The 26,238-nt window shown below is 39.1% G+C and overlaps 3 protein-coding genes across 6 annotated transcripts; 1 reads left to right on the top strand and 2 right to left on the bottom strand.

Moving 5' to 3' along the window:
* Nucleotides 1-4,159: 4,159 nt before the first annotated feature.
* On the bottom strand, nt 4,160-5,003 carry LOC107775033 (uncharacterized). Its single transcript, XM_016594707.1, has 2 exons — nt 4,804-5,003; nt 4,160-4,688 (listed from the first exon to the last, which is right to left on the bottom strand). Exons 1-2 carry the CDS (start codon nt 5,001-5,003, stop codon nt 4,160-4,162), a joined length of 729 nt encoding a protein of 242 aa, XP_016450193.1.
* A 2,930-nt stretch (nt 5,004-7,933) lies between these two features.
* Nucleotides 7,934-8,843, top strand: LOC107759413 (ankyrin repeat-containing protein NPR4-like). The gene is made up of 2 exons (XM_016577356.2): nt 7,934-8,080; nt 8,221-8,843. Exons 1-2 carry the CDS (start codon nt 8,012-8,014, stop codon nt 8,833-8,835), a joined length of 684 nt encoding a protein of 227 aa, XP_016432842.2. The 5' UTR covers nt 7,934-8,011; the 3' UTR covers nt 8,836-8,843.
* A 468-nt stretch (nt 8,844-9,311) lies between these two features.
* Nucleotides 9,312-25,633, bottom strand: LOC107759414 (phospholipid-transporting ATPase 3). 4 transcript variants are annotated; one of them, XM_016577358.2, is made up of 27 exons: nt 25,095-25,633; nt 24,531-24,596; nt 23,403-23,464; nt 23,041-23,122; nt 22,760-22,870; nt 21,035-21,112; nt 20,766-20,862; nt 20,153-20,259; nt 19,773-19,838; nt 19,209-19,330; nt 19,035-19,119; nt 18,861-18,938; nt 18,643-18,759; nt 18,374-18,520; nt 18,191-18,295; nt 17,015-17,157; nt 16,134-16,235; nt 15,988-16,051; nt 15,700-15,912; nt 12,229-12,394; nt 12,057-12,136; nt 11,736-11,975; nt 11,063-11,284; nt 10,814-10,981; nt 10,343-10,702; nt 10,160-10,266; nt 9,312-9,904 (listed from the first exon to the last, which is right to left on the bottom strand). In XM_016577358.2, exons 1-27 carry the CDS (start codon nt 25,260-25,262, stop codon nt 9,601-9,603), a joined length of 3,660 nt encoding a protein of 1,219 aa, XP_016432844.1. In that variant the 5' UTR covers nt 25,263-25,633; the 3' UTR covers nt 9,312-9,600. The 4 variants fall into 4 exon arrangements, with proteins under 4 accessions (XP_016432844.1, XP_016432843.1, XP_075103273.1 ...); XM_016577357.2 differs by having other exon boundaries at nt 21,035-21,130; nt 25,095-25,632; XM_075247172.1 differs by having other exon boundaries at nt 23,403-23,459; nt 25,095-25,552.
* Between the last annotated feature and the right edge of the window lie 605 nt (nt 25,634-26,238).

Raw genomic sequence — 26,238 nt, forward strand, 5'->3', positions numbered from 1 at the left:
CGCCTCCATATCTGTCACAAGGGCAAAGTTCTTCCAACAATGAGATGGGACGGATAGAAAGTATGTTCAAGCAAATGATTGAAAGAAACGCCGACTCTTATGCCCCAATAGCCTCCCACAATACTTCTATCCGCAACTTGGAAGTACAAATGGGTCAAATTTCTCAAGCATTGAATACTCGCCCTAAGGGGGCACTACCATGTGATACAGTAGTAAACTCGAAGGGTGGGAATAATAAAGGCTGTACTATGGCGGTGACCACAAGAAGCGGTAGAGGTAGAGATGCAAGTACCTCCAATCCAAGAAAGATTATGAATGATGATTTGGTTATGAAATAAGATGATGAGATCTAAGCCAATGATGAAAATGTGAATGATGAAGTGAGGATAGATATTGATGACACCGTGGAGGAGACACAAAATTATGTGAACCTGTCTAGGGAACACGTGATAAGCATACCGGAAATGGTAGTGCCCAAAGCCAAGGCCCCTTTGCCAAGGCCTCCTCCATCGTATCCTCAAAGGCTTGCAAAGCAAAACAACGAGAATCAATTCTAGAAATTCATTGATATGATGAAAAGTTTGTCCATAAATGTACCTTTGGTTGAATATCTAGAACAAATGTCGAGATATGCCAAGTTCATGAAGGACTTGGTAACAAAGAAGAGGTCAATGAACTGTAAGACGATCAAAATGACACATCAAGTGAGTGCCATTATGCATTCCATGGCTCCAAAGCTAGAAGATCGTGGTGCCTTTACAATTCCAGGCACTATCGATAGTGCCAATTTCCCCAAAGCCTTGTGCGATTTGGGAGCAAGCATTAATTTGATGCCATATTCTGTGTTCAAGACATTGGGGATTGGGAAACCAAGACCTACTTCCATGAGGTTGCAAATGGCGGACCGAACAATGAAGAGGCCATTGGGGATAATTGATGATGTGCTAGTTCGGGTTGACAAGTTCATACTTCCCATAGATTTTGTGATACTCGACTGTGAGGTTGACTATGAGGTGCCAATCATATTGGGGAGATCTTTCGTAGCAATAAGGAAGGCATTGGTTGATGTGGAAGCTGGCGAGCTCACCTTCTGGGTGGGCGATGAAAATGTTGTGTTCCACATGTACAAGTCAATGAGGCAGCCTAATAGCAACGAAGTATGCTCTTTTGTGGATCTTGTGACGGAGGTGCTTGTTGATGACACGAGTGCTATGATCAATGTGGAAGACTCTCTGGAAGCTGTGTTGTTGAATCATGAGGATGATGAGAAGGCGGGCTTGATAGAATGTGCAAATGCTTTGCAAGGAATGGGATCTTAATATATGGACCCCGTAAACCTTCCTTGGACCTTTAGAACCGGAAGACTCCGCCAACAAAGCCCTCAATCGAGGAGCCACCAACATTGGAGTTGAAGCCCTTGCCTTCACACCTCAGGTATGAGTTCTTAGGCCCTTGTTCCATATTACCTATTATTCTTTCTTCGTGCTTAACTAACGTGCAGGTAGATTCCACCCTTGCGGTGCTTCAAAGAAGGAAGAAGGCAATAGGTTGGACATTGGTGGATATTCGGGGTATAAGCTCCGCCTTCCGCATGCAAAAAATCATTTTGGAGGAAGATGCCAAACCCTCTGTGGAACATCAAAGGAGGTTGAATGAGGCCATACAAGAGGTAGTCAAGAAAGAGATCATCAAGTGGCTAGATGCAGGGGTTGTGTACCCCATTTCTGATAGTTCATGGACTTCGCCGGTACAATGTGTCCCCAAGAAGGGGGCATGACTATGATCACAAATGATAGAAATGAATTGATCCCCACAAAAACTGTCACCGGTTGGAGGGTATACATGGATTATAGGAAGATGAACAAAGTGACCCGCAAAGACCATTTTCCATTGCCATTTCTTGACCAAATGTTGGATAGACTTGCCGGGCGTGCTTATTATTGCTTTTTGGATGGGTACTCCGGATATAACCAGATTCTCATTGCACCTGAAGGCCAAGAGAAAACCACCTTCCCTTGTCCGTATGGCACATTTGCATTCTCAAGGATGTTGTTTGGTTTGGGTAATGCACCGGCTACCTTTCAGCGGTGTATGATGGAAATATTTACGGATATGGTGGAGGACTCCCTCGAGGTGTTCATGGATGATTTCAGTGTTGTGGGTGACTCCTTTGAAGAATGTTTGTATAATCTTGATAAAGTGTTGGCCCGATGTGAGGAGACTAACTTAATGCTTAATTGGGAGAAGTGCCACTTTATGGCCGAGGAGGCCATTGTCCTCATCCATAAGATCTCCAAGAACGGTATTGAAGTGGACAAAACAAAAATTGAAGTGATATCAAAACCCCCTCCTCTGACTTCCGTCAAGGGAGTGAGGAGCTTTCTTGGTCACGCAGGGTTTTACCGTAGGTTCATCAAGGATTTCTCAAAAGTGGTGAACCCCTTGTGCAAGTTGTTGGAAAAAGATGCCAAGTTTGTGTTCAATGACGATTGCATGAAAGCTTTTGAGCTACTCAAGTATAGGTTGACTACCACTCCCATCATTACCACACCCAATTGGAGCTTACCATTTGAGCTCATGTGCGATGCTAGCGACGTTGCGGTATTGGGGCAAAGAATCAACAAAATATTTCATCGGGTCTATTATGCAAGCAAAATAATAAACGATGACCAAGTCAACTATACGGTGACCGAGAAAGAGTTATTACTCATTGTCTTCTCTATGGAAAAGTTCAGGCCGTACCTCATGGGTGAAAAAGTGATTGTGCACACCGATCACGTGGCACTTCGTTACTTGATGACAAAAAAGGACTCTAAGCCTAGGTTGATGAGATGGGTTCTTCTTCTACAAGAGTTTGACCTTGAAATCAAATACCGAAAAGGGAGTGAGAATCAAGTTGCGGACCACTTGTCCCGCTTAGAAGAGGAGGGGAGGCCCCATGATGGCCTCGAGATTAATGATTCATTTACGGATGAACAACTCCTCTATGTGTCTGTGACTGGGATACCTTGGTTCGCCGATGTGGCTAACTTTCTTGTGACCCGCATTATCTCGAATGAGATCTCTTCAAACCAAAGGAAGAAGCTCAAACGGTACTGCTTGGATTATTATTGGGACGAGCCATATCTTTTCAAAATTTGCAATGATGGTGTTATCCGGCAATGTGTTCCGGAAGAAGAGCAATTGAGTATTCTTGTAGCTTGCCATTCCTCGCCCTATGGTGGTCACCATGGTGGGGCGAGAACTGCTACAAAAGTCCTAAGATGTGGGTTCTATTGGCCCACCTTGTACAAAGACGCTAGGGTGCTTGTTAGGCATTGATATGAGTGCCAAAGAGCTTGTGGTATTTCCAAGAAGAATGAAATGCCCCTCACCACTATTCTTTAGATTGATATTTTTGATGTGTGGGGCATCGACTTTATAGGGCCATTTGTGAGTTAATGTGGGAACACTTATATTCTGGTTGCTGTTGATTATGTTTCCAAATAGGTTGAAGCTGTGGCTTTGCCCAACAATGAGGCACGGAGTGTGGTGGCTTTCTTAAAGAAAAATATCTTCACAAGGTTCGGCACCCCAAGGGCTATCATTAGTGATGGGGGTTCTCATTTTTGCAACAAAGCCTTCGACACTTTACTTTCTAAGTATGGTGTAAATCATAAGGTGTCAACCCCTTATCACCCACGGGCTAATGGACAAGTTGAGGTCTCCAACAGGGAGATCAAGAGCATATTATCCAAGACTGTCAATGCAAATCGGACTGATTGGTCAAGGAAACTTGACGATGCTTTATGTGCCTATCGTACAACTTACAAGACTCCAATTGGTATGTCTCTGTACCGGTTGGTATTTGGGAAAGCATGCCATATTTTGGTTGAATTAGAGCACAAGGCCATGTGGGGGATGAAGAAGTTGAACCTTGAATGGGATGTAGCTGCCAATCTCCGGGTAGAGCAACTAAATGAACTTGATGAGTTTTGGTTCCATGCTTATTCCAGCTCATCCTTGTATAAGGATAAGATGAAGTACTTATATGACAAATATATTCGAAACAAAGAGTTCAAGGAGGAGCCATGATCTCTGGTTTGATGAAATCCCATGACTTTTGAAAAAAAACCATAGTGAAGCCATCTAGTCCTGGGGCCTTGTCAGGGGAACATGACTAAATGATGGCATGAACTTCTTCTTCCTCAAAGCATTGCTCTAGCATCTTTCTCTCTTCTTCTGGTAGGCTGGCAACATCATCAAAGCTGGAAGTTGGTTTCCACTCTTCATTTTCTTTGTAGAGATTCTGGTCGTAGTTTAAGATCTCCCTCTTGATCAATTCTTTATCATCTGTAATCTCATCGCCTATCTTGAGCTTGTCAATAGAATTGTACCTCCTGTGTGAATTGGCCATTGTATGGAAATATCTAGTATTCCTATCCCCTTCTTTTAACCACAAATATCTAGATTTCTGCCTCCATGAGGTTTCTTCTGCATTAGCAATCTTTTCCAGCTCCATTTTCAGAGCTATGAACCTTTGCTTTTCAAGTTGGTCCGGAGCTCTGTTTTCTGTTGCCTGCTCTAAAACTGACAGCTCATCTAGCGCTCTGCTTCTCCTTGTGTCTAGCTTACCAAAGACTTCCCTGTTCCAGTATCTTTTTTCAAGCTCCTCAGCTTCTGGATTAGTACAAAATCTGGACTGCCACCTATTGTATAGTTCTGCCACCACCCCTTCACCATATCAATGAATCCTTCTTGTTGCAGCCACATATTTTTAACTTGAAATAGGATGGTGTTGTGTCCCATTTTCCACTTTCTAACAATAAAGGTTTGTGGTCTGAAATAACTCTTGGAAGAGCCAATTGTCTGACAACATTGAAGCTTTCATTCCATTCTAGAGAAACTAGGAATATGTCAATCCGTGAGGCTTGGAAAATGTCCTCCCCTCTTGTATATTGAGCCCCTTGTAAAGGCAAATCCATAAGCTGCAGGTCCACAATTGTTTCTGAGAAGCTCTTCATAGCTTTAGTCCTTCTAGTACAATTAATTATTTCCAAAATTAGAAAGCTGTCATTCTTTTTTAAACGAATTAAAAAGGAAATGTTACCATATAACATGGTACAGAGGGAGCACTATAAAGTTGAATAGAAATTAAAGAGGGAGTTGTCCGTAAAGAGAGTGTTTTTATAAATTGCTATTCAGTTGACCATCCAAAGTAGATTGTAAATGTAATACTGCTAGTTATACCCTATGTTGCGCGGACTCTCCAAAATGCTGTTGCACCCATGTCGGATCCTCCAAATATACACTACTTTTGGAGAATCCGGCACACCCGGTAATATTTTCGGGAAGTCCAAGCAACATAGGTTATACAGTCCGGCAATCCAGATACTCATTGAATTTTTGTATTCACTTACATAAAAAATAAATATACGTCAGGATATCCATCTACAAATAAGAGTTGTCCAAGCATTACTCACTGCACGCTTTTAATTTTGCAGGTGGCAGGAAAACAAAGTGTCGGACACCACAACAAATTCTTTATCAAGCTGCTTTGCGAGATGATTGGGAATCTGCTGAACCTATTCTGGAAAAGGATTTGAGTTTAGGTAGAGCTAAGATGACTAAACGCGGTGAAAGAGTTCTTCACATTGCAGCTGTGGCAAGAAGCACACGATTTGTACAGAAGCTAGTGAATAAATTGGAGGAAAGTGACTTGGAACTGCCAAATAACGGCGGAACTAATGCGTTTTGTTTTGCAGCTGCGTCAGGGGTTGTTAAAATTGCTAGTATAATGCGGGATAAGAATAACAAGCTACCCAACATCATCAGTAAACATGGAAGTGCAATCACAATGGCTGCTTTGCTCGGACACAAAGATATGGTAGTATATCTTTACAAGGTCACAGATCTTGCCGCACTAGACAACTTAGAACGCTTTGAACTTCTCGAAGCCACGATCCAGCATGAGTTGTATGGTATGAATATGAGAGATCTCTTCCAATGACAGATACATACATATGCACACAGAAAGATATATATATATATGACAGATACATACATATGCACACAGAAAGCATGCTCTCTCCCTCCTTTACCGCCTCAAAACCCTCCACCCTAAAATAAGGAATTCACTATGCATTCTTGATTTTCTTTGATTATGGCTTTTGTGGTATTTACATTCTTTTTATGTGATACGACATATATATTTATAAATATTTTCACAATGAAACAATCAAGTGCTATTTTGTGTTAATGTGAATTTTTTTTCTTTTTCTTTTTCTTTTTTGCATGATTCTTAAACTCAAACTTTTAAAATGTTGCAGCTTTCCAGCTTCTACTATCACTGTATCAGCTTGCCCGAAAAATAGGACCATTATTAGTTATTTAATCAGTTAGGGCGCTAAACTTTTAACAAGCTGTTTGAGTACTTTTGACGTGTATATCTACTGTAGAATTAATTATTATCTTGGTTCTTACATGCAGATGTGGCGTTAGATATTTTCAAGAAGGACACAGCTTTGGCCACTACTATAGTAGAAGGAAACCGATCACTCTTACATGCGTTAAGTAAGAAGGCTTTAACAATCAGTTGGCGAGATCCGGACGGGAAGTGGAATAGGTTCGTTCATATGCTAAATGCCGGAAGAATGCGAGTTTGTTCTCCAGTGCGGCGAATATTTATTAGTATGATTTCCAGGATGCCATTTATTCCACGTAAGATCTACTAAGACCTTTTGTTGTTTCAATTTGCAGTCTTGTTTGTACCTATATTGCTCGTACTCTCCAGAAATGTTGCCGGGTGTGTGTCGGATCCTCTGTATTTTTGGAGGATCCGACACGGGTGCGGCATCATTTTGGAGAGTCCGCATAACATAGGTTTGTACAAACATTGTATCACAAATTCAAATTCTGCATTTTTTGCTTGAAATATTGCTTATTTCTTCTTGCTTTGTTTTGTGACAAGATGGAGCTCTTTATTAGTAGTAGTAGTTTGTAATACTCAGTATACATTGCTGGAATTTTAGGGTTCGAAAGGGTTTGGGTTGTTCGGAGAAAATCATTGCTGAAGAAGCAAGCTGGTGTGCTACTTGAGGAGCTCTGGGCAGAGTGTCTACAATTGCCAGAGGCTGAGCTTGCGCGGCTAATCTCAAAGACCCAAATACTGAATTCTGCTGCAAAAGCAGGAAATGTAGAGTTTTTAGCTGTACTAATTCGTGATCATCCTGATCTGATATGGAAAGTCGACAGAAGGAAGCGCACCATTTTTCATGTTGCTGCTTTACATCGACAAGAAAAAGTCTACAGTCTTATACACCAAATAGGAGCAGTTAAAGACTTGATAACTCTTGGTGTTGATGTTGATGGCAATAACATTCTCCATTTGGCTGGAAAGTTAGGGCAGCCAATCTCTCTCAAACAGAAAATCGGGCAACACTTTGGAGAGATAGAAGTGCTCAAACAGAATCTTGAGCAGCCAATGCCTTGTAATGATATAATCTTGGAATCTATTAAGCAGCTTTTGCAAGAGATCCTTCAACAGAGACTGGCTGAGCAAACACCTGCCAATATTGAATATGAAGAAGCTCTTCAACAATTAATTACTGAGATAGATCAAAAAATTGCCCAGCCAAACCCTTGCGATATTATAATGGGGAAAGCACTACGAAAATTGATTAGAGAGATTGAAGCCATTAAAAAGTTAACAGAGGCAGTGTGCTATAAGGTGATAAATTCTGTCCTATTGTTTTCAATGCAAAAAACTATCCAATTTGTTGACACTCTTATCCTCCACTCTAGAAAATGCTTTTCAGTAAAAATATCTTGTGCTCCCCAACGAATACCAGAAAATAGTTTTTGAAGACCATACTTTCTGTCATTTTTCTCTCTCTCTTGTATGCATATTATATTTCCTATCCTATCAATCCAATTTACGATGATATATGAACTATGTCTTAATGTAAGAGTGCCATAATTTGGTCATCTTCCTTTAAATTATGACTGATTTGTACAGGAGGAAGAGAAGATTATGCCACCGTCATTTCTCCGGGTATCTGGAGCAGCTCTTCGACTGCAAAGAGAGATATTGTGGTTTAAGGTAAGAGATGACTTCGAGCAAAATTGGCAGTCAGAAACGACTTCTCTTATGCATTTCTATCTTAGCCATTTTATTTTAAAGAAGAGCTCGTAGCCTTTTCTGTTGCTAGTTATCATCTGATTGCAGTAATTATTTGGTAGGAGGTGGAGAAAATTGTACCACCTTCATTTCTCAGGATGAAAAACAATGATGAAAAAACGCCGAGGCAATTATTCTCAGAGGAGCACAAGCTGTTGTTGAAAGAAGGTGAAAGGTGGATGAGAGACACTGCAAATTATTGTATGATTGTTGCAACTTTGATTGCCACAGTGATGTTTGCTGCTGCCTTCACTGTGCCAGGCGGTAATAACGACAATGAAGGTACCCCAATAATGCTAAAATTGAAAGGATTTACGGTTTTTGTCATATCAGATGCAGTGGCAATGTTCTGCTCAATTGTTTCCATCATTATGTTCTTGTCAATTCTGACATCTCGCTGCAATGAAGACGACTTTCTTGTGTCATTGCCCAAGAAATTACTCTTTGGACTCACGGCACTCTTTGCCTCGATAGTTGGCATGCTCGTGGCTTTTGCAGCAACTTTCTTCTTGGTCTATAATAATCATATGGCTTGGCAGCCAAAGCTCATTGCTGCTATTTCTGGTGTTCCTGTAGCTTTATTTGGGTGTTTACATTATAAGCTATGGTGGGATACTGTAAAATCAACATACTGGTCCAAATTTCTTTTTAAACCGGGAAAGCACAGATTGTATTAACAGACAGATCTCGGGTCATGTTGGAATAACAGATAGCAACATTTCTCATTCTCGGGTCATATGGGAACCAAGTTTCCTGTTTTAGAATACCGTTTATTGTTTCAGAAGGTGATGGTTATTTCAAATAAGCTACTTGCGATGTTCTTTTGACAAACGTGCACAACTACATGTTAGGAAGGAACTCTCTTACATGTGTTTAAGGAATGTAGTGTGTTTGGCATGTAGGAAAATGTTTTCCGGTGTTTGAAACAAATGAATATTTAATAGTCATATTTGGTGCTGCAAGTTAATGTTAAAAACATATCACCATGGTTGCTCTAGTAATCTAATATAACTCAGTTGTATTACTCCAACTAATCTATTAAAAATTATCAATCAATCAACTATACATTGATTCCAGATTGGTCAAGATCGGCCATCTATATCATCAACATACATTCCCCTCTATCACGTTCATAACTAATCTATGAATAATATTGCAAAAATAAATAAATTATCACAACTATCGATACACAGATACAAGCTGGAGTTGCGCTCAGGAAGGTTACATCAAATAATGTACATTTTCTATCGTTTACTTCTCAGATGATTTTGCTACAATCTCCTAAACCCTACTAGCGACTATAACTTTAGAATTCACAACGAATCGACGAATGTGTGCGAAAGAATAAATACACAGCTAATTCTACGTATCCGCTAATGTTGTCTAGGGGAAAGTGAACGGCAGGGTTAAAGAAGAAAATTTTGTACAAAATTTCTGGAACCTCAGCCCTTTCTAGGTGCCTTTGGCCGTGTTTTCATGCTTGCTCTCCGAGCCACATCCCACGCCTTTTGAGGTGCCAAGACACCAGCCTGAGACGCAAAAAAGGACTCGTAACCGGGTGAATCAAAGGCGAAACCAGTATGCTTCGATTTCTGTCCAGGTAGTTGCATTATGGCATATCTCCTTGCTTCATCTGGAGAAAGCTCGTTACGAATCTCCAATAACCCAACCCTGCTATTGTCAATCTCGTGCTTGTGAATTTCCTGAACAATCTGATAATCATATGGGAAAAACCATCTTTGAGCCCTGCAAGGAAGCAACTAGAAGTGTTAAAAGTGAACTACTTCCAGTAGTCATACAATAAATTAGGGATGTGAAATTACTTGGTAAATTTACATTTTCATTCACACAATTTTGTTTAGACAATGATATGTCTTGAGAGGTAGCTTATTCATGAATTGGAAAGAATGTTTAAATAAAAGATCCTAGAATAATGTATACTGAAATGTAATACATAATATTGATTCAAGTAGTTTAAGAAAATTTACTGCAGAAACTTACCCCTGATATAGGAAGTCGACAAAAAGTGCAGCAACTGGTACAAGCAGCAGCGTGAGGTAGAAATAAAATGTGCCCATCAGGACAAAGATGACTAAATAGATACCCTCCTGTGGTGAACAAGAACAAACAACGTTAGAAAGTTAATTGACATTAGGAACACAATAAACATGTACGGAAACTAACCTGCTCTTTATGCAAGTGGATACCCGAGTAGATAAAGACGAAAATGAACCATAATAATATACTCCCTCCAACACTAATGTGATGCCATCTTGTAATTGTGTTGCACATCATAAGGAGACGCAAATTGACAGTTACAACAACACAAGTGTAGGCCATTGTACTGACATCCCATAGGCCAAACATCCTGCCAGATGAATTCATGCCCTTTGTACTCGAAGAAATTACGAAATTATACAAGACTAATGATTGATAAACTGCAAAAAAAGCCCAGGTAGCCACAACTCTCCACTTGAAGAATGTATTTCTAATTCCTTCCCTGTATAACTCGGGATATTTCTTGGAGAGAGATGCACTGACATCCTAAATGCACAATAAGTGTATAAACAACAAGAAACAACATCGTAGTTAGAACAATCATCACTGTCATACATTGTAAAAGCTGCGAAAAAACTATAGTAAAATATAAGATACCTTCTCAAAAAGCCCAAGAATAATAACAGGAAGCGCTGTGAAGATCACATTGTAGAGAGACTGGAACCAATCATCATAGAACCTCTGACCAGAGAATCCAGTGCGGAAGGTAAACCAAAACTGAGTCAGTGTAAACATCAGATTCTTGTAAAAGAAATATGTCACCACCTGCATATAAAACTTCCAGATCACACAACTTCCCGAACAGACCATACAAGTTTGCACAAAGAAGACCAGATGAAGATAAACCTTGCATATTCTAAGATATGACCAGCGCCCATGGACAAGCAATAAATCGGTGAGAAAGCGGAACTGAGCTATTGCAAAATCACTAGACATGACTGCTTGCATTCCCTCCTGTCCACTTATTCCAACACCAACATGAGCAGCTTGAATCATACTCACATCATTAGCACCATCACCAATACTAAGAGTAATTCTCTGTGCCCCCTTCCTAACCAAGCTGGTTACCTGAAAGCAATCGGAAAGTCGCTAAATATCTCTAGCCTACAAGTTTGACAATCAAAAAGCTCATCCTAACATTACAGTATTTTTATTTGTAACTTCAACAATATCACCAAAACTCTAAACTGTAATGGTGACTCCAGAAGAAACTAAAACGGTTGATAATGAAATGTGAACCCCAAAAGAACATTCCCAGGCATACAAATATGCCGACTTTATTACACAGTAATAAAGTGAGATAGGGAACAGATTTGATGAAACCTATCATATGCGTATAAATTTATGGCATTTAGCTGCCAGGCAGATGTGACTGACAGAAACTAAGAGGGCTCCTATTGCATGAAAGGGATGGATGAAAATGGTGACTGCATCCATGCTTTTAGTTAAAAAAGCATGTTTCAGCGTGAAGAAACCACAAGTCCACTTGACAGTTTCCAAGGTGGCTTAAGGACCTCACCTGAGCTTTCTGTAAAGGAGAAACACGACAGCAAACCACTGCACTGCAATTCAAGCTCAAATTCAACAACATTACACGAAGACTGGGGTCTAAGGCATACATTAAGCACTTCCCATCAATTACTAGTGCTAACTTTGGTCCAGATGCCGAATGGAGAAACTCTTGTGCTTCGTCATAACATTTCCGGAGCTCATTCTTGACTGTGTCTTTCATAAAACGAGCAAGCTCCACTTGGTCACCCTTGTGAAAAAAAAACAGTAATTGTTAAATTGTTGTGGATTTGCCAACTGACAAACAAGATAATCAAGAAATGCTGCTCACTCTATCTTCCACTTCTCTGATTTCATCAGTTTCTGAGCTAATAACAAATTGTTTCATGCTGTTATTGATCAAATTGCATGCTGCAATACACAAGTGAATCAGGAAAAGATAGTACATAGAAAGCAAATATCAAGTATCAACAAAAAATAGACTGCCTATTTCTTATACCAACCATAAGCAATGTTTATTGCTGTTTCCAGTTTATCCCCAGTTAGCACCCAAATCTTAATTCCAGCCCTTGAAAGAGTCTCTATGCAGGCAGGTACACCTTCTTGAAGCTTGTCTTCTATAGCAGTGCATCCAATCAAAACAAGATCCTTTTCTATCAGTTCTGCCACCTGCATAAAACTACACACTTAGAAAAGTAATGACACTTGACAGAAGCCGTTTAATTTAAAACAGAAGTAAAAACTCTGGATGAAGAATAATAAGCAAAGAAGAGCGTCAAGGATGCAACAGTGGTAGAATGTAGAGCTGATAGTAATTATAGTACTTGGATAGGACGGAATCCAAAATTGGAGGAGTAAAAGTGGGTGGCTGAAGAAAAGACTCTCAGTGATGGACGGAAGACAAAGGAGCATATCCTATCAAGTACGGCTAGAAGGCACTTAACACTACACCAACAGTAGACTGGCCATGGAAGGCTATCTGGAGAACTAAAGTTCCCCAGAAGGTGGCTTGATTTGGGTGATTCTTACTAGTGAGGCTTGCCTTGGGCAGGATAATATTATGAAAAGGGTTATCTCTCTGGGCAACAGGAGCAAAGGTCCAGAAGAACAAGAGTATCTTATGGTAATCAATAAATTTGTGAGTTCTGTAGGTGTTACGTAAAGCAAGAAACCAAAGATCTCTTTGAAGCAAGAAGCTCCTCGGTGCATTAACTGAAATACTCCTCTCCTTTTTGTACTTTTTGTGTAATCTTCAAAATATGAACAATTAGATAAATGTTAGATTTTATCAGCTCCCTCATGCTGAAGACTTAATTAAGTAAATAAAAGTGCAGTCTCTCTAACAGCTTAAGCTTTTCGATGAGATGGTCATACACTTTAACATGGTATCAGAGCAGACATAGGTCCTGAATTTGAGTCTCACCGCCTCCCATTATCAAAAAGATTTCCAAATGCTAGACCCATGATAAAAAATAAGGCTAGAACCCGAGGGAGCGTGTTGAAAACATAACTCTACCAGCTTAAGCTTTTAAATGAGATGGTCACACACTTCAACACCTCCATTTCTAACAACAGATGCTCTTTTCAGCTCGTAATATCTGCACAGATACACTAACTTGGCGCTATAATCAATAATTTAATACCTTCTTTCATCGGAGAGAGAGAGAGAAGGCTCCTAGCTAGAGTACATTCTTTTTTGGCTTAACCATCTAGTATCTGAAACCTACTAGCCAACTAATCCTAATTCACGGTGGGTAGGCCCACTAAGGAGGTAAAGCGATCCCTGCCAAGAAGTTCTCCATTCAAAATGCTCGAACCCAAGACCTCTAATTAAGGATAAAGAAATCCCAACCATCCCTCATAACCCTAGTAGTAAGCTAGAGTACATAATGACATGAACTGGTATCATTCATGAATCATCAAAATGTATCTCTTAATATACAACCTCCATCCATTTATAGTCTTAAGATTTAAGAATATCATAACAGCTGATAACAAGTTGTTGAGTCACACTATGAAGGTTTGGGAGAGGGTGGTGGAGGCCAGGGTGAGGAGGTGCGTGTCTATTTCCGAGAATCAGTTTGGATTCATGCCGGAGCGTTCGACTACGAAAAGGATTCATCTGGTAAGGAGATTAGTGGAGCAGTACAGGGAGAGGAAGAAGGATTTGCATACAGTGTTTATTGACCTTGAGAAGGCATACGATAAAGTTCCGAGGGAGGTCCTATGGAGGTGTTTGGAGGTTAGCGGCGTTCCCGTAAAGTACATTAGGGTGATTAAGGATATGTATGGTGATGCTAAGACTCGGGTGAGGACTGTGGGTGGTGATTCAGATCACTTCCCTGTGGTGATGGGGTTGCACCAGGGATCGGCTCTTAGCCCATTTTTATTTGCCTTGGCGATGGATGTACTGTCGCGTCACATCCAAGGGGAGGTGCTTTGGTGCATGCTATTTGCCGATGATATAGTGTTGATTGACGAGACGCGTAGCGGAGTTAACGCGAGGTTGGAGGTTTGGAGACAGACCTTGGAGTCTAAAGGTTTCAAACTGAGTAGAACCAAGACATAATACTTGGAGTGCAAATTCAGTGACGGGACCCATGATGCAGACGTAGAGGTTAAGCTTGATGTTCAAGTTATCCCCAAGAGAGCGAGTTTTAAGTATCTCGGGTCTATTATCCAGGGTAACGGGGAGATTGACGAAGATGTCGCACATCGCATCGGAGCGGGATGGATGAAGTGGAGGCTCGCTTCCGGTGTTTTGTGTGATAGGAATGTGCCACTAATACTTAAGGGTAAGTTTTATCGAGTTGTGGTTCGACCGGCTATGATGTATGGGGCTGAGTGTTGGCCAGTCAAGAACTCCCACGTGCAAGAGATGAGAGTAGCAGAGATGAGGATGTTGAGATGGATGTGTGGGTGTACCAGGAGAGATAGGATTAAGAATGAAACTATCCGGGACAGAGTGGGAGTAGCCTCCGTGGAGGACAAGATGCGGGAGTCGAGGCTGAGATGGTTCGGACATGTTAAGAGAAGAAGCATTGATACTCCTGTCAGGAGGTGTGAGAGGTTGGCCATGGAGAGTTTGAGAAGAGGTCGAGGTAGGCCTAAGAAGTAATGGGGAGAGGTGATTAGGCAAAACATGGCGTTGCTTCAGCTCACTGAGGACATGACCCTTGATAGGAGGGTGTGGAGGTAGAAGGTTAGTAGGTAGTTTATAGTTGTTCACCGATAGTCTTAGTAGCATGCATGTCCCTTCATATTCTTAGATTTTTATTACGTTGTGTGGTTTTGTTCGCCTCAGGTATTGTATGCCCTGTTGCTATTATTTGGTACTACTTATCCTTTATCTCTCCCTTTTCTTTTCTCTTCCATCTTTCTTCCTTCCTTGCTTTCCTCTTCTTCTTGCCCTTCCTGAGCCGAGGGTCTATTGGAAACAGCTTCTCTACCTGCATTAGGTAGGGGTAAGGTCTGCGTACAGAATACCCTCCCCAGACCCCACCTGTTGGGATCAAACTGGGTTTTTTGTTGTTGTTGTTGTTGTTATAACAGCTGATAACAGCAGGCAAATACTTGAGATCTACTACGAACTGTTGCCATTAAGCTATTAATGAGTTTAATTACATCATCCATTCTCTGGAGTAGATCAAACTATACTTTGAAATCAATTTTGGAACTAAAGTCCGACACCTTGAGTCTGAAGGATAACAATGAAGGGAACTTTTGATACATGCAGAATAGAGCAACCCTTGCCAAAAGGGACTAGCAGATTTTCAAATCTCTTCCATCAATCAATGTTAAGTAGCGCAGAATAACGTTAAAACAAGAAATCCCAAGAAAAGACTAACTTAAATGTTCCAAACAATGAATTAACAATCATTACAAAAGTCACCTCCAAAAAGGAAAAAAAATAAAAAACAGACAAAAATGTAGATCTGGAAAATATAACAGCAGTGTGAACTACTGATACGCACCTCATCCAATTTCTTCTCTCGTTCTCGAAGAGAAGATTTTGCTTGAATGAATTTTTCGTTCCAACTTTCATACACATATGGGGTTAGATCTCTGTAAGCCAAGCAAAGTGTACGAAGTCCAGCAGCACCAAATTGCTCCAAGTGCTCCCTCGTTCTTTTCTTCAAATCATTGTCTCCATCATGCAACCTCTCATAAATAACATTATCTGCACCCTGTGAAATGAAGGTTCTATGATAATATTCTAAGAAGTAATCCAAGTAAAAGGTCTTTCTTTGTAAAGTGCCTACCTTGCAATAGAGTACCAATCTGCCATCAGGATAGCGACATACAACAGACTGACGCTTTCTCGTACTGAATACAAAAATAAGGATAACAGTCAAACCTCATAGCATCATGCAGGCAACAGATATTATAAGTTTAAAAGTCCAAAGACCTGTTGAATTCAAGGACATTCAAAATCTCATAGGGTATATCTTGAACCTTTCCCATCTTCTCAACGTGTGATTCACGCACATAAATCAATGTTGGAGTACGCCTGCAAAAATGTAAAATTAACAGAGGACCAGAAATAAATAGAAGAGCGAGCAGTAACAATGACACAAAATAAGAAACCCTAACTCTTTCCATAATCTGATATAACTATGTATTTAGCAGACAGTGCCTTTTGCTAACTGTTCTAACAGATAATTTGTTGAATCCGGTTTCTGTTACCGACAATATACTCTTTCTTAAATAATCTTCCACCGAGAGAAAAATAGCATGCAATTAACAAGTTGACACCTCAAGAAAATAAATACCAGAAATTTGGTTCACGCCATCACTAGATTTCTCAATTGATTCTACAATTAAAATTCCCTACCCCCACCGCAAACAACTCAACCTCCCACCAAAATGGTGATTATTGTCTTTGTCCAACCCGGGCCATTCTTGTACCTGTAGTTAGTGTAACAGAATGTTCTGTTAAAGAATCTATAGCTGTTCTTAAGAGTTAGCACCAGAAACAGCATATTTCATTTTCAATTTGAATCTCTTCTTTCCATACTTGAAGAAACTAACAAGAAGAATCCGATTAGAAGAATAGGTTTACATGCACTATCCCATGAAATGGTGATTGGTTTCACCACTTAGACTTGAAGACAACAACACTCCTTAAGTCTTCCAGCCACATAATTTATGTTAATTACCTCCTAGGCTTCCATAGATACACATTATAAACAGATTCACGACGAAATAGTATCACTTGCAGCAGCATAAATGTAACAGAAATTTTACTTTTTCTGATAGGTTTAATTAAAATTGTAAGTAGCCACGCACTTGTAAAAGAAGAAGCCAAAGTTCTTTGCTGCTGCAACCAGAGCGGCTTCATCAGGAGAAGCTGCCTGATATCGTATTTTTTCTGGGGTCTCTTCACCTTCAGGCAGCACGGTATGGCATATTGCAAGGCATCTGAAGAATTCCTGAACAAACAACCTTGGTCATTGTTAGGTTAGATGTCTATGAGTGCTAAAGAAGAAATCAGACTGCACGTTTGTGAAAGTTCGCACCATATCAACTCTAACTTGAAGGGGATATTCAAATCCAAAAGTTACTAACCAAATTTTATATTCCCCCCAAAAAAACCATATATAAAATGTTCACCTTTTCCTTAATATATAGCCCCAACACGTTCTCCGTATAAAATGAAACAACAACGATTTTCAAGTCTTCTCTTAATAATGCGGGAAAGATGGGCATTGAGATTAAGATGAAGGGAGTAAGAGAACGGAGGGCAATACCACAATGAGTTGCACATGATTATCAACTGAAGGACACAGAAATAACGAAGTATAAAAAAGAACATAAAACAAAGGCGAGCGAATGAATAGAAATTTTTGATTTTTAAACAGTGTGACTTACACTTTAGCTATATCTGATTTCCATTAACTTCGTTAACAACATCAAAAAGGTTCTGCATATATATATATATATAGAGAGAGAGTGGAGCCTTGGCGTAACTGGTAAAGTTGTTGCCATGTGACCAGGAGGTCACGGGTTCGAGCCGTGGAAACAGCCTCTTGCAGAAAGGCAGGGTAAGGCTGCGTACGATAGACCCTTGTGGTCCGGCCCTTCCCCGGACCCCGCGCATAGCGGGAGCTTAGTGCACCGGGCTGCCCTTTATAATTGATAGTAAGGTTTAATTTGAATTCTTACAGCAGCAGTGACATAACCAAAAGGTTATGAAAAGCTTCCAATTTTAAAACTTTCCATATGAAATTACAGTCAAATATTTCAGTCACTGAGCTCCTGGAGTCGACATAGAAGGTTAAGGTCCTATCTAGCATACTCCTTGGCTTTGATGGGTAGCTTGTTCCGCAACTTAACTCTTGACAACCTCACAGCTGATATGCTTGAAACTCACTGGTGGGGGGAGATCACCATTTGGAGGGTTTATCAGGGATAGACCAACTGCTATTTGTGGCTTTATTCCACTATAATAATCCAATTATATACCTTGCATGCATCAGGATTAGATTCATTCCTCCAGGCACCTCGCATCAGCCGAGCATCATCAAAATTGAAACCTTTTTCACGTGCCTCGTTTGATGATTTTTGGACCTATAACAATTCCCTAAATCAACAAAATGCAGAGCCATGAATCTGTTTATATTTTATCCCTATTTAAAGGTTGTTTACCTCAACTCTCATTCCACTTCTTTGTGCAGTTCCCATCTCAATTTCAGTAATACCACTGCCATATATCTCTCCTCCAATTGAACACTTGAAAAACTCCATTAAGTTCCTCGTTAGAGTTCCAGTTTTGTCAGAAAATATGTATTCCACCTACCCATTGAGATCAATGATTCACAGATAGACAGTTAAAATTATAGCCAAGGGAAAATAAGGACACATATTGCACCGCGAGCAAAACAATTTCACCATACTAGTCCCTGACTCAAAATTACCTGCCCAAGTTCCTCGTTCAAATTAGATGTCCTTGCTTGTGCAGGGGTGTTACTCTCAGCATGGTACATGTGTAAATCATTGTTGATAAATTTTGTGGACTGAATAAACTTAATCATCTGTAAGTGAAAACCAGAGAAAAGATAAGAGTAAGAGATACTTCAAATCAAAATTCTGCATAACGCAGCAACAAAAACAAACAAAAACTGTTAAGATCTACCTCAACAGAAACATAGAGAGAGATGGGAATAATCGGTGAATACAGAGTGATTAAGGTGAACATGGTCAAAGCAGCAACCTGTGCAAAACCCAAAAGAGTGATTGGAAACAAATACAAAGAAAGAACAGCAGAAATAATGAGAAGGTCAGCAAGTCGAGAGAATCTATTAGTTACCACAAATCTATTGTCAGGATTGGATTGTGCATCTGCACTGCTTTCAAACCGTAAATAATAATATTTCTTATTTATGAAGATACCACTGCAAAGATCCAAGAAACCTTTTCAACATTGATGGGAATATAAAGCAGTCTTCTAAAATGGCAGGTAGGTTGTAGAAACTAATCGAACCTGCCTATAGCTCCCAATAGACACATGCTGAAGAGAACACTAAAAAGAGTCAGAATAAGTTTATCAAGTTTCTTCTCCAAGGAGCTTCTCTTGGAAGGAATCTTCATAGCGTTCATCATAACCTGCAGTGAAAACACAGTTGATGATTTACTTAAAATACAAACCTAGGCGAAGAAGCAAAAGAAAACAAAGGTCACAAAGCAAAGAATAAAGATAAACCAATTGAATATTCATTAACGACAGGATGTTCCAAAATCTTTAAACAGAAATATCCATGAAACAGCCTCTCTACCTTCCCAGGGTAGGGGTAAGGCTTGCGTATACACTACCCTCCCCAGACCTCACTTGTGGGATTCCACTGGATTGTTGTTGTTGTTTAAAAGAAATAGTTGTTACTGAACTAGTTAATGGCATGAGTAATCTACTTCATTAGATTATTTTTGAAAGATGCCTAGCAAAATTAACTCGTGCTCCCAAAAAAAGGGGGGTACAGGGGGAGAGACAACGATAGATAGCGTGTGTATGTGTGTGTGGTAGCTTATAACTTAAATACAGAATTGGTACCTTTGTTTCATGCCCTGAAAAAATGACAGCTCCAACAATGTACTCTGTGTTTCTCAGACTGCAGCCCTGTACAAAATAGAGGTAATATCAAGAAGGAAAATGAAACTCATATTCAACAAGTATACTTTCTCCGCATCAGAAAAGAAGGATAGCAAAATGCAGAGAAACTCCAAGTTTAATGCACAAAATGGAAAAGAGAAGGACTCAGGTCATCTTAACATGAACCACCAATAAGAGTCAATAAACCATAACCTTTCCATCTACATAATATCGTATGAACCAGAGAGAGAGAGAGAGAGACAAACAAACAAACAAACAAACAAACAAACAAACAAACAGCCAAAAGAAGAAGAAAAAACACACAGGAAAAGACTAAGTACCCTTAATAGAAGTTGATTTGGACCGAGTGGCAAGGTTTGTTTTTGAATTATCAGATTGCCAGCGAAAGTGTATAATGAGTTATTAGGTTGCTCACACTGTACTTCTCCTGGAAAGACGAAACATACAAGGAAATATCAAACACATCATCCTACAAAGGAATATTCATGGGTTGCATTAGAATCAAATAATCAAGATTTCACTAAAGACGTAACAAGATCATCATTTTGTGATATAAATGATACAGCAATAGCATTTCTGTTAATAAGCATTCCGCAGGAGATCATAGATACTCAATGGTAACAATCTAAAATGTTTTAAGCTGTTCGTTCGCAGTAACTTATATTTATACATGAATCTGTGTTTTCATTATGTGGACACCACGTTGACAATTACTCCACCTGTGCTTCTAACGCCAAGGTCAGAAGATAAGTATCAACAGTGTATGACCTTCTGAACCTACAACAACAACATACCCAGTGTAGTCCCACACCTCCTGAACTTACATGCTAAGTAAATAAAATTAAACCATGACTATTGATGTTAAAGTGGACATCAGAAAACCCACATACATGCATGACATTAGACTGAACCGCAGCAGCACAGAGGACCAACCTTTAAATTCAGAAACTTTATCGGGAGTCACATAATCCCAGGTTTTCTCTAGTGCTTTTCTGATCTTTAAATTAGTTTCGCCATCCAAATTTGCGGTCTGCAATAATTCATGAAGAAATCAAGAGAGGACGGTAGAGATAAGAGACCAGTGCATTCATTTATGGTATATAAGAATATTCCTTTCGAAATAAACTAGACCAAGCTAGTTTTTTCTCAAAAGGAAATTAAAAAAAAAAAAAAAAGATCATTTGATGCAGACCAAGTACAACCTCAGTGTAGCAGACACCATCAGGGTTTGTGCTGGCAAGAACAAGAAGATCTGCTGGAAAGAACTGATCCTGCTTAACCTGCACAAGAATAGCCAACTGATACCACCTTAAATTCTTCACTGAAATAAAGAGCATTGCCTAGTTTTTTGTCAAAAGTTCACAAACAAATTTCTTTTGAAGTACTGCAACTATTTTGAGAAGCAACAAATTTGGATTCCTTAACTTTTTTCTTGTGGGAGAAGGAACAGAGTGTATTTTCCATTTGAAAACTCTCCATAATCATCCTAGTAGATCTTCCAAATTTGAATGATGGCCAGATAGTCATCCCCAGGGTGGGAGCCCACAGAGTGAGCTTGACAAGCAGACCGGTGGCTGTCTATAACTCTTTAGATTCAACCCCACATAAAATAAGGACTTAATTTATATAAGTTTTGGAGCTTAGATTCAAAGTTCTCAGCTACTAAAGCTACCTGTACTTCAATAAATGAAGTATCCCAGTATTTGTCTAATATCTTGTTTAATGATGTGCAAAACAACTTTCTTGAGTGGTGTGTTACCAATTCAATATACTGAGAAGACAGAGTCTTTGATTTATGATTAGGTAAGTCTACCTCTATTTCATTAATGTTGTTTTGGAGCTCACTAAATAGCGGATGGATGGTCTTCAACATGGCATTGCTCCAAGCAAGGACGGAGTAGAGAGGGTGCAGTTAAGGGGCAGGTAAATAAGTAATCTAGCGTCTTTCTCATGAGCAATTAAGAGGATGACAGTACCAATTATTCACCATCTTCCGCAATGTACAAGAATCCACCAAGAGGGAAATGTACGGTAACATGAATTCAAATATTTTAGTAGTTAGCCATTCACATAGCTCACTCAAAGCCAGAATTTAAAAGGTCATGTGACTAACTGGTTTCACGACCAGACATCCAGCTCTGACATTAGCAAAGGTAGATTCTAACTCATATATATATATGCAAAAAGAAACATATCCACGACAGCTTTGGCATAATATAGACTTTCTCCTTTGATGACTAGTAGTTCAAGGGTTTGAGGAGTGGAAACAGCCACTTTGCAGAAATGCAAGTAGAAGGTTGTTGCCTTGCTGGTATACACCCTCTCTCCTACCCCATACTAAAGCATTTAACTAAAGAAAAGTTGATTGGCTAGATGTTCTTGGGACTTAAACATTAAATAGTTGGATGTCATTCCAGATTCTATGATCAGACTAAAATCTCTTTTGAAACTATAAGATCAAAGAGGAATAGGTTAGTCTTGGAAAAACAATAGAGCATTTATCAATAAAGTGACAAGAAATTAAAGTATGTGTTCCAACACTTCTTTTACACTGATACCGTCTGTGGTTCCATTTACATTGGTTACCCTAGTCCAAACATGTCAGTCAACTAGGAAGCCGGTATATATGGATCATTCAAAGTAGGAAAAAATCCTTCTGAAATGTGAATGTACCCATGCAGATTACATACTTAATAATAATCAACGTCACATCCACGTGAAATAGCCATTAACATAACAAACTAGCAGACAATAACCTTCAAACAAGCTAAGGAAAGATAATTCTTATGTCACAAATCAGACAAAACAAAAGTCGATAATGAGCGTCACAAACAAAAGAGCTGGACCGAGAAAGCTACATAGCTAGTTGGATAAAAAACAAAAGAGAGTACAAAACTGCAATGACTTCTTTGTATGTTTACACTTACTCTCACAATGTCTCCAACCTGCAGCTTCTTCCAAGGTACAGAAACCCAATTTTGATCTTGCAACACGTCTATAGAAGAATTGTTAATTGACAAGTCATTCTGAAAACGCTTCTGTAATAATATCAAAGGAACACGAAAAGCAAACGTAAGCAAATAGGTTAGATGCAAAAGGGAAAAAGGACATAGGTCCCAGTAGTCTGTTAATCTATCTTAAGAACGTCATAAAAAATGGCATTTTATGAATCAAAACTATGAGAAGGAAATGGACAACCAGTACTCACCCAATCCTCCCAAGCCTCCTTAACAAGAGAGACAAGAAGCACCAAGCTCAAAGGAAGCACATTCGTTATTGGACTTACAGGACTGCATTAAAGCAATATTTTTCAGGCGCAAATATGCAGGGAACATAGCTCAGCTAATACAATGTACTGATTCAAATCTTAAAACAGTTGCAAGAAGATTTAATCGCCAGATGATCGAAATAAAGAAAAAAACTCTTCTTCCGGGCCCAATTCTCACGATAAAGTAACCCCACTTATTCTCACGAGCACATCCCCCCTTCTATCTTTTTAGTGTTTGGGGAGACAAAGAGAGAGGATAAGTTAACCCACATAATACATACTGAAGAGAGAACTTGACATACCTGACCGGAGTGCACGACAAAATTGAGATCATAAGGAAATACAGATTAGCCACCCGCCTGAACTGTCAGTATAAAAAGAAGGGTGAAGAGATAAGATAAAGATTATAAAAAGACAAGAATTGAATAAAACAGCTGGATTGGGAACTTTATCCATATTTACGGTTATGTAATAACTAATTTAAATGTAAAAGACGACATTCCAACATTCTAAATTTCCAACATGCTAATCTACAATAGCAGACAAGATAGACAACATCTGTTGGAAAGGCAGGAAAGATGGTATCTTTTCAGTCAAGTCATGCTACACCCTTTTGCTCAATTCACACAATGCAATATCAATTTGGCCTTGGAAAAAGATTTGGCGAAGTTCTGCTTCTTACAAAGTTCAAATTTTCACTTGGTGGGTCATCTGGAGAGAGAGAAACTCCAAAATTTTTGAAGAGAAAAAGGAGAATGTAGCTAGTCTTAAATTTCATTGTATTTCTTTGCTTACTTTTGGAGTAACATGGAAAATATACATGATACTCACGATGTTGAGGCCATGATTGACCTTATTAGTTCTTTGCACAACTTGTAGGATCTTCTTTTGATGTACTGTTGTACATGACATCATACTCGTGATGCTGGTGCTTATATAAAACTTTACCCTACTTATCAAAAAAAATTCCAATATGCTAATATCTTTGAAAATTTTTCATATAGGGGAAACAGAACATCTCCTATTACTTTTCTTTTTTTTTTATATATATAGATACGGTGGGACCATATCTTATAGTTTTCATGAGCTTTTTTCTTGACCAGTATCATATTGCATGCATGAACCTACTTAAAAATCTTTACTAGTTACTCAAGAAACTTCTCCCTCTACATTGTATGTTAATAGGTTTCAACATGGCATACATGATTTCGAGCGAGGTCCTTCTAGGAAATTATTGCAGGATCATGGACCTTTGTATTAAACGTCCTGTATAATAAGCTCATGTATATCTGATTTGACTAAATTTTGTGTAACTGGGAAGTTTCCAACTTTCGAACTGAACTTACAGTTAAAGCTCGGTAGAGATACGGACTACTTAAATGAGTGAAAGCAATAATAAAAGACGCAACATAGGAGATAAAACAATTTACCTGTTCAAATAACCCCTTTGGCAAGAATGTTATGATGTCATACTTTGTAGTCGACACAGAATTTCCCTGAAAAAGAAAAGGGAATTCACCACATCATTTTTAGGTTCAATTAACACTTGTAAAGAACATGGTTGTATATGCACAGCACTAGACAGCTAACATTTGGAATCTTCCTTGATAAACGATTTAAGTGATCCTTTAAAAAGAGAGTTTTGCCACCAACTAGCCATTCCAAATAGTATATAACCTATCCATCATTTTCCCATTACTGAAAGGGAGCCTTAGCACAACTGTAAGCATTATCAGTGTGTAACCAGGATGTCAGTGGTCATGCAACAGAATTAATATGGTCCAGTCCTTCCCAGACCCACGCATAGCGGAAACTTTTAATTAAACCCCCAGCCAGTAAACTCAAAATATTTCAAGTCCTTACACATCAACCAATCCCTGAACGCACATTTACCATTCTAAACCAATGCATTTGGTGATAATTAAGAAAAAAATTTGACTTTAACAGAGGAAATAACATATACATAATAATTAAGAATGAAAAGAGAAAAAAACCTTGAATTTGGCGAGAGCATTGGCATCACGATCATTACAAAACACGGTTCGATGACCAGGCGCTTGTGGCTGTACTTTACCCAAACGAATATTCTTAGAAGATGCGATTCGGTTCCTCATCGCCGTCGTTCCATCCGCCGATCCAGATCCTCTCCATCCCCCCGCCATAATTCCTCTGATCACGCGGACCAAATATTCTTCTCCAGAACTGAATGGTCTTCTTCTTCTACAATTCAATTGATCTCACCGGAACTACGCCGTCTCCGAACAGAATATTGCTTTGATTTCGCCGGACCTACGTCGTCGCCGGAGCAATTCTACTTCTCGTCTTCTTCTTCTTTTATGTATATTTGTTTTTTTAGTTAAATTATAAATTATGAATTAAGTTGAACGAAGTCGAAGAAGACGAGTTTTCCAACGATTGAATTTTTCATAAATTCAACCTTTTCTTCTTCTGCTTCTCAACCAAGTTTTTTCCATTTCTTTAACCGCGTTGAAGAAGAGAATATTTTTGGAAAAAAGAAAAAAAGAGAATATTAAATTATTTTGTTTTATGTTAAGGTTTTTAATTTTATGCATACAACGAGGAATTGGCGCGTGAAAGACTCTGTGAATTGACTGTGAAGAAGGTTTAATATGTTGGGTTTACACGCGCAAAAGGGAGCGTTTGGTAATATGGGATTGTGTAGTTCTTTTTTCTATTTTTGTCGTATTTCTATTTTTGAGTCTAGGGAGTTGAACGAACTATAGGAGGACTTGGTAAGGAACGACGGCGTTTTGATAGTGCTAATGTGCGCATCAGCGCAATGTAACGGTACGACCGTTGAAGATTTCAGGTACGTGGCGGTTATTGACTCGGAATGCTTTCTAATCGTGTACATCGTGTTGGTTATTGTAAGCAACCAAAAAACAGAGTGAAAAAGAGGTCTTAATTCTGAAAACTTTTAAGTTTGTTATGAAATATAATTCGAATTAACAATATAGAACAAGAAAAAATAAGCTAAGAGATACAGGGAGAAATGGAGAAGTGATTTTTATTTTTTTTTCAATTATGTGTATTTTCTTATCTATTACAAGGTCTTTATATAGGCATAAAAATGAAGAAAATATGTCATTGAATATGTCATTAAACATAGAAAATATG

This window comes from Nicotiana tabacum, chromosome 24 (assembly GCF_000715075.1).
Source record: "Nicotiana tabacum cultivar K326 chromosome 24, ASM71507v2, whole genome shotgun sequence".
Lineage (NCBI taxonomy): Eukaryota > Viridiplantae > Streptophyta > Magnoliopsida > Solanales > Solanaceae > Nicotiana > Nicotiana tabacum.

What these genes read in the sequence shown, in the direction of transcription:
- LOC107775033 (XM_016594707.1), bottom strand. Translation starts at nt 5,003, where the DNA reads ATGAAGAGCTTCTCAGAAACAATTGTGGACCTGCAGCTTATGGATTTG. An exon ending in TCAGACCACAAACCTTTATT is followed by an intron (nt 4,689 to 4,803) that starts GTTAGAAAGTGG and finishes ACTATACAATAG; the next exon opens with GTGGCAGTCCAGATTTTGTA.
- LOC107759413 (XM_016577356.2), top strand. Translation starts at nt 8,012, where the DNA reads ATGCCACCGTCATTTCTCCGGGTATCTGGAGCAGCTCTTCGACTGCAA. An exon ending in GAGAGATATTGTGGTTTAAG is followed by an intron (nt 8,081 to 8,220) that starts GTAAGAGATGAC and finishes ATTATTTGGTAG; the next exon opens with GAGGTGGAGAAAATTGTACC.
- LOC107759414 (XM_016577357.2), bottom strand. Translation starts at nt 25,262, where the DNA reads ATGGCGGGGGGATGGAGAGGATCTGGATCGGCGGATGGAACGACGGCG. An exon ending in TTTCAGGGCATGAAACAAAG is followed by an intron (nt 19,331 to 19,772) that starts GTACCAATTCTG and finishes TTTTCACTGCAG; the next exon opens with GTTATGATGAACGCTATGAA. An exon ending in CATATCTTAGAATATGCAAG is followed by an intron (nt 10,982 to 11,062) that starts GTTTATCTTCAT and finishes TTTTATATGCAG; the next exon opens with GTGGTGACATATTTCTTTTA.